Source organism: Galeopterus variegatus, unplaced genomic scaffold (assembly GCF_000696425.1).
Source record: "Galeopterus variegatus unplaced genomic scaffold, G_variegatus-3.0.2 Scaffold8998, whole genome shotgun sequence".
In the NCBI taxonomy this organism is placed as follows: domain Eukaryota; kingdom Metazoa; phylum Chordata; class Mammalia; order Dermoptera; family Cynocephalidae; genus Galeopterus; species Galeopterus variegatus.
In genome coordinates, this window is record NW_007735109.1 from 30,618 (window position 1) to 38,272 (window position 7,655).

Below are 7,655 nucleotides of genomic sequence, written 5' to 3' on the forward strand. Positions count from 1 at the left end.
AAAAAAAAAAAAAAAAAAAAAAAAAATTTTTTTTATAAAAATGGGGGGGGGCATTAGAAAAATTTTTTATTTTTTAAAAATTTTTTAAAAAGTAAAAAGTTATTCTAATGCCCCCCCACATTTATATACAATCAATTTTTTTTTTTTTTTTTTTTTTTTTTGTCTTTTTGTCTTTTTCCGTGTCCGGCAACGGATCGCAACCCTCAGTGTTGCCCCCGTACCGGACCGGGGACCGGCAACGGGATTGCAACCCTCGGTGTTGCTCCCGCGCCTCGCTCAGCCAGTGAGCGGGAACCAGTCTGTATGTGGGATCCGAACCCTCGGGCGGGAGCGCCGCCGCGCTTCCTAAGTGGCGCACTTATCCAGTGCGCCACCGGGCCGGCCCATATATACAATCAATTTTATAATTACGAATTATTCTTATATTTTTATTAAGCTCGATCTCTCTTCCCTTAGGACCTACAGAAGATAAAAATGATGACATTTAGTTTTGGTTATTGCACATACTTGAAAGCCATTAAGCTACTGTTTAGTGAACTATGTTCACACACAAAACATACAAAATCACTGATTGGTCTTTCCTTAAACAATCTGTCTTTGGAAGTTTCAACATTGAACAAATGTTTAAATAATACCAAACAACAAAGGCTACTTTGTATACAATTGTAAATCTAGTATCATTTTTCAGAAACATGGAGGTTTGATTAAATTTTATACAAGGCTTAGAAATCTTCATACAGAATAGATTTTAGTCCTTTAGAACAAGATGAAAGAAACTGTGGTGATACATGCAAGTGGAGAAGATGATAAACACAGAAAAGTCATACAAAGATAATCTGTAAACTCTGTATTGGTCTCTTTTAACCCTTTTTCCTATCAAAACCTTTACCAAGGTGTTCCTAGTATATCGCTGAGCAGACAATGATGCTTTCATTAGTGAAGATCTAGATGGAAGAGATCAGACATCAATATTTAACTGAATCAACTGGAAGAAAAGACCCATTTTGAAAACTATAATCTTGGCTGTTCCTTTCTGAAGGATGAATTCAGGAGACTTGTTGCCACTTGTATATGTGAGTATAAGTTAGAATTCTCAATTGCTAAGTAAAAATCTTCCTGCTTTTGCTATTTTTTTTCTTTTTCTGAATTTTCTTCTCATTTGTGGTCAAAGGATGTCTGGGAAGTAAAGGTTCTCAATATAATTTTGAGCTTTACAGAAAATAAATAGCATTTTGCTCCATTATTAGGTGGTGGTAGAAATCAAGTATTTGCAGAACAAAGCGGTCTTTTCTTTAATTCATTCTTTTGGGAAAGGTACTTTGTTCTAATATTGAGCTCTCCTTATCATTGCATTTGAAGTGAAGTTAGCTGGACAGAGACTTGCATACATCCAACAAGCCACAAAGACAACAGACAAGGACACCAAATTAATGAGTGTATGAAAAAGCACAAAATATCTAACATAAATACAAGTGTAATTATCTTCATACCATCTTTTATATCTAGAAAGGGTAACTCTGAGAAGGAGGCAGTTTTGTTTTCAGGAAGTTTTAGCCCTACTCCCCCATGAAAGGGCATTTTTGTGTTTAGAATATTTTTGCTATAACTAAGTAACTAATATGTGTCCTGTCTATAAATCAGGGATCTAAAAGGTTTGTGGATGACTGCTGCTCTCCTGGCCTGCTCCATTTGACTTCTTTATAGTTTATGATTTATAAGTATAAACAGAGATGATCTAACTATAAAGCTTACTACGCTTTCATTACATGCAATGTGTAGAGACAGATATATGCTTATAATTGAGGCCTGTTGAAGCAGTGAAGGGTTTGTGAAATGAGCAACTACTTGAAATAATAAACTAAATTTCATAATTCAAGGATAAATTTAGTGCCCAAGTAGGAATAAAAGCTAGAAGAAGGAGCCACTCAGCTGAAGGTACTGATGTAAGCCCAAAGTATTAAAGTTAAATATAACATAAAGATAAAACAGTTAAACAAAGCTAAGTCTATAACAAAACAGAGACCTCGAAATTCTATCCCAAGAAATTGGTTTAGAAATCTGGAAAAAAAACTGAAAGATTCATCTTGAATAATAACTTGCTATCTGTTATTCACCCACTGAAATGTATTTGTGTATCATTCGCTAGTCAGTGTCCTATTTTCTATCCTAGTTTCTTTGTGTTTTAGAAGGCAATTTCCTTTTGAAAAGAAATCTGAGGATTTTGATTACCCAGATAACACATTTAAAATTCAGCTAATTAGGTAACTACTGAGATCTCTAACTATAACTATTTGGGGACATTATTACCACCTCTGTCTGAGATGATGAGTCTGAATTCAAATAAAATGATTGCAAGTACTTTAATAAAGATGTTTATAGATGATGTTAGAGATTCCCCAGGCATTTATTTCAATCTGGAAAATAGCTGAATATATGATGAGGAAGCACTTTCTATTCAACTACATAGGTCAAAAAAAAAAAAAAAAAAAAAAAAAAAGTTCTTTTGAAAAGAAATCTGAGGATTTTGATTACCCAGATAACACATTTAAAATTCAGCTAATTAGGTAACTACTGAGATCTCTAACTATAACTATTTGGGGACATTATTACCACCTCTGTCTGAGATGATGAGTCTGAATTCAAATAAAATGATTGCAAGTACTTTAATAAAGATGTTTATAGATGATGTTAGAGATTCCCCAGGCATTTATTTCAATCTGGAAAATAGCTGAATATATGATGAGGAAGCACTTTCTATTCAACTACATAGGTCAAAAAAAAAAAAAAAAAAAAAGAAAAAGTTGCATCTTAGCTTCCTAATGGTAAACCAGAAATCAGAGAAGGTGGGAAGAAGAAACTGGAAAAATGCATTTAAATAATAATTATGGACTCAGAGAACCTCAGAAAGATAAGGAAACACAATTATATAAACTTCTTGAGTTGCATCGGGGGAAGTCTGTGAACTACAGTATTGAAAGATGCTGCAAATTAGAACCACAGGGGAAGTCCTCGTGCTTGACTGGAAAAATGGACAGTACCATGTTTTGTGCTTGAAGCATCCAGGTAAGAGTTCCCTAAAGCAACCTTACCTTTGTTTTCTGCCTTCAGTTCTTCTGCCATCAAGCTGTCTTGTCGGTTACCAAGCACGAATGCTAGAAATGAAAGGATCAGGGCATCCAAAATTCCAATAATAGCCAGGATGTATGCCCAGCGGACTGAACAAGCCCCGAGAGTGTACTTGTCTGTCTTTTCTCCACACATCCGTTTCACTTCATCTGAATCCCAGCCATCAGGGAAAATCATACAGCCAAGCACAAGGCAGGCAGCTTGGAGAGAAAGAGAGAGAGAGAAACAAAAGAAAAAAGGAAGTTAAATTTTATTTTAGCAATTATTTCTATTGTTTGTCAAATCTTGTTTCAAATTTTTCTTGATTTAAAGAACAGCAAATCTCACCACGGTTCTACTCTGAGTATGTATGTGTGTGTGTAGGTGTGAGTGTGTTTTCCTGGTTAAATTAAAAGCAGCCTAGCATTCTGTAGTGAAAAGAACTCTGGAAATGCACTTTACAGTGAGCTCAAGCATCCTGAGAGAGGTTTAGTTTGGTTGATCTAAAAGAAAACATTAAGAAATTGAATTTTTGTGTGCATTTGTGGGAAGGCTTCTATTGCAAATAGGCCACAAGGAATCATAACACTGCAAAATGACAATTCAAGGCTGGCTTTGAAGAGCTATGACAGCAGCCAGATAAGGGATTAGGATAATATGGGAAATACCAGAGTGTATATTGACTTTGAATCATTGCACAAAATAATTTTACATTGCAACCCTCCCAACATACACAGAGTAAAGTTTTTTGAAATTATACTAAGCACGTGCAATGCAGACTATTTCATATCTTACTCTCTGTTCTATTTCATCTTTTTAAAGGCTGAAAAACACCACACACAGTGCGGCACCACAGAGTTTCAATGAAAATTAAGAAATTCAGGAGAATACTTATATTCTATTTCCCAAATATCACTGTGGAAATCATATGAACACTTTTTACAGGAATATGTTACTCTGAAAATTAAAGAAGATAAGTAGCAACTCTTGCAACTTTTTATATTTAATTGAATTATCTAGAAGTAAATCATCACAGTTTTAGGCTATATAGAGATTTCTGAACAGGTGGGTTCATTCACTCATTCAACAACTGCTTATTGAGTATCTCCTATGAAGTGTCAGACACTGTTCTTGGTGCTAGGAATACAGTGATAAAAAAAGAGACATGACTTATGTTATTTTGGAGCTTATATTTTGTCAGGCAAAAAATGAGTAAGCATGCAAATAAAATAGCTGTAAGTTGTAACAAGTAGGAAGTGGCAAGTTGTAACTTAGGAAGCCTATGATGCCACAGCCAAGTTAGAGTTTTGTGATTATCACAGCCAAACAATTCCTGAAGCCTGCAAGAGGGGCTGACTTTTTTTTTTTTTTTCCTTTTTGTCTTTTTTCGTGACAGGCAACGGATCACAACCCTCAGTGTCGCGCCCGTACCGGACCGGGACCGGCAACGGGATCACAACCCTCGGTGTTGCATCCGCACCTCGCTCAGCCAGTGAGCCGCTGGTCTGTATGTGGGATCCGAACCCTCGGCGGGAGCGCCGCCACGCTCCCAAGCGGCGCACTGTAGCAGTGTGCCACCAGGCCGGCCCGCAGAGGGGCTGACTTATAACTCTTGCCTCACTGCAACTTACTGAACAAGACAGAAGTGGACACCTGCTTTCGTCTTTTTAACTAAGTACATGGTTCTTCAGGATATGTCTGTGCAGACAGAAACCAAGAGGACTGACAAGTAGAAAGACTGCCTGGGAGAACCCTGCTTTAGTGGCTTGTGTTATTTTATAGAATCACAGTTAAAAACTTTGGGTCACACCTGCTTCCTCTCCTTTCTTTGCCCCACATCCCTATGCTTCCTTTATCTACTTGTGCAGAATCTCTGCAAAGATGGGTATTACTGACACTTCCCTACTTGAAGCATTCATTATCTCCCAGAGGGAACACCAACTTTCTTCTGTGTTCAATTTGCTCTCCCTGTAATACAGATTACGCACATTACTGCTCAGAACGTCAAGCTCAGAACTTTTTGCTGGCTGCCTGTTGACTACTGAGTATAAAAACAACCAGGCATCTTAGTCAGATATTCAAAAGCTCCATTATCCAGCCTCTACTGACTTTCCAGTCTCCCTCCCCGTCATACTCTCCACTTCACTTGGGCTGAACTACATGTGACTCCAAATTTTTGTATCTCTCTTCTGCCTGGAGTATTTGCCATGACTGTACCTAAATGTTCCACTCTTAAACATCTTCCAACATGCAAGCCAAATGCAACCTTCTCTACAAGGCAAACTATCCCAAATTCTTCTCGACCCAGAATATTGCCCTTCTCTGAACTCTCATAGCTAGTTGACTATACCTAGCTTAGGGTCTCTGTTGCTTTTCATATTATTATAGTCATTTATTTACAAGCATTATCTCAATTAACAGACTATAAGCTTTTTGAGGAAAGAGTCTTTGGCCAGTTATCATACTCATAGCTTCTAAAACAGGGGGTATAGTCACAATTTGTGGTAATGAGCAAGCTGCCAGTATGGGTCTGGCCGTCATATCTTAGGCATGAGTGGTGACAATTTGCTCTACACTTCATGAATGTTCATAACCAATAAAAAATAAATAAAACAGTGCTTTGAACATAGATACTAAAATACATTTGAATGGGAAAATAAATGAACAAATAAATAAATTGTAATATCTAGACAATATACTCTAAAATATAGTCATGGACATCAATACCGCAGTTATCCATGGTCACAAATCTAGTTGAAAATGGATTCATATTTGGGTGAGTTTTAACAGAGACAATTTTGTTATAACTAAACAACAGATAATAAGTACTTGGGAGGACAATTTTTAAAAAAACTAAAGTTGGTGATTTGAAAATATTTTCAAATTCCCATTCCCTCTGCATCTCCTAGTACTCAGTACCCAACATTCTTTCTAAAGTGGTAACAATTTATGTATTTTAAAAACGTGTGGTTTCCATGAGCAAAATTCATTTTATTTGGCAGGACACAGAAGATCTTTGAAACTAACCTATACTTCAGAAAAATACCTCTAAGGATTACTTGGAATATTTAAAAAATATTCTAAATGCTTTTTTACATATAAAATTATTTTTACCTGTAAGAAAATTACTTTCTTATAAAGAGAAAAGGATAATCAAAATTTTTCCTTTTACAAATAGGAATCACTTGAAAAATAACTTATTACAGTTTTAGTTAAACTTAATAGAAATAACCAAGTGACACTAGCTCAGGTAGTATGTTATTGGATACTGGGGGACAACTTCCATAGAACAGAGTTAATGGAATGCTGACAACAACGAAGACATCTTTTCTCAAAGTCTTTCTGTCTTGAGGGTAGACTGGCTGTCTTAAAAGTTTCCATTTCTGGAAGCTTTGAGTTACAAATTGGGATAAAAAGGGCAGAGGCAGAATTAATACTCTGAAACTAAAACCACAGGAGAATATGAATGTCAACCCATTCTTCTCTATTTTCACAGTATATGACTTCCTAAATCGAATTTTAAGTGAAGAATATGTAAAGATAGACGAAATAATATACAATGGCACTTTATGCAATGGATAGTTTGCTAAAAGTTACAAAAACAGAATTTTAAAAATGCAATTCTTATTTCCAACAATCTAAGGGAGTTGGCTGTTTAGAGAAATCTTAAAACCCACCTAACAATGTCAGGGTTTTGGCCTCCTTGAGAAAAATGTTTAGGCCCACCCAGCAAGGATACCACAGTTCTCCTTCAGGCTACAGGGCACTATAACATGTATGGGTTCTCCGTCTACTTCTTGTCCACCTTTGAGGAAGATTTGATCCTTTTCTAATTTATCTGTTTTGAAAATCTAAATGGTTGTATAGTAGGATTAAAAAAAACAGCAATTGCATTTAAAGGCTTTCAAAACTTTAGATGGAGTTGCTGCGGTACCTCCAGCCCAGGCCAGTCCCCACAACCCAGAGAGGCCTGAGAGTCACCAGGCCCACATGCCCTGAGTCAGCAACGCTGGAACAGACAGGCCTCACAGGATCACCAGCCAAGGCCAGTCCCTGCCACCCAGAGAGGCCCGAGAGCTGCCAGGCCCACACGCCCTGAGACAGCTGCACCAGAACAGGCAGGTGCCTCCCTCCATGGGACCCCCCAGCCCAGGCCAGTCCCTGCCACCTGGAGAGGCCCAAGGGCTGCCAGACACTGAGCCACACACTGGGCCAGCCATGCTGGAACAGGCTGGTGCTGTGAGACTCCCCCAGCCCAGGCCAGTCCCCACTGCCCAGAATTGACAGTCCCTTCAGGATCCAGGCCAGGCATAAGGGTGGAACAAGTGGAGCATGATACCCGCTGCCACAATGACTAAACACCAAAGGAAAGATACCAGAAATATGAAAAATCAAGAAAGTACATCACCATCAAAGGAAAATAATAACTCTCAGCCTCTAGATCCTATAGAACAGGAAGTCCTTGAAATGACTGACAAGGAATTTCAAGCAACAATTCTAAGGAAACTAAATGAGATACAAGAAAACTCAGTTATACAACACAATGAAAT

General features: G+C 37.6%; 1 protein-coding gene across 1 annotated transcript; it reads right to left on the reverse strand.

Annotated features, from left to right (window-relative positions):
- Positions 1–3,089: 3,089 nt before the first annotated feature.
- Positions 3,090–5,845, reverse strand: LOC103608937 (lipoma HMGIC fusion partner-like 3 protein; the record flags this gene model as incomplete). The annotated part of the gene is made up of 2 exons (XM_008593325.1): positions 5,833–5,845; positions 3,090–3,326 (listed from the first exon to the last, which is right to left on the reverse strand). Coding segments are annotated over exons 1-2 (250 nt in total), but the record flags the coding sequence as incomplete, so codon positions are not given.
- Positions 5,846–7,655: the final 1,810 nt, after the last annotated feature.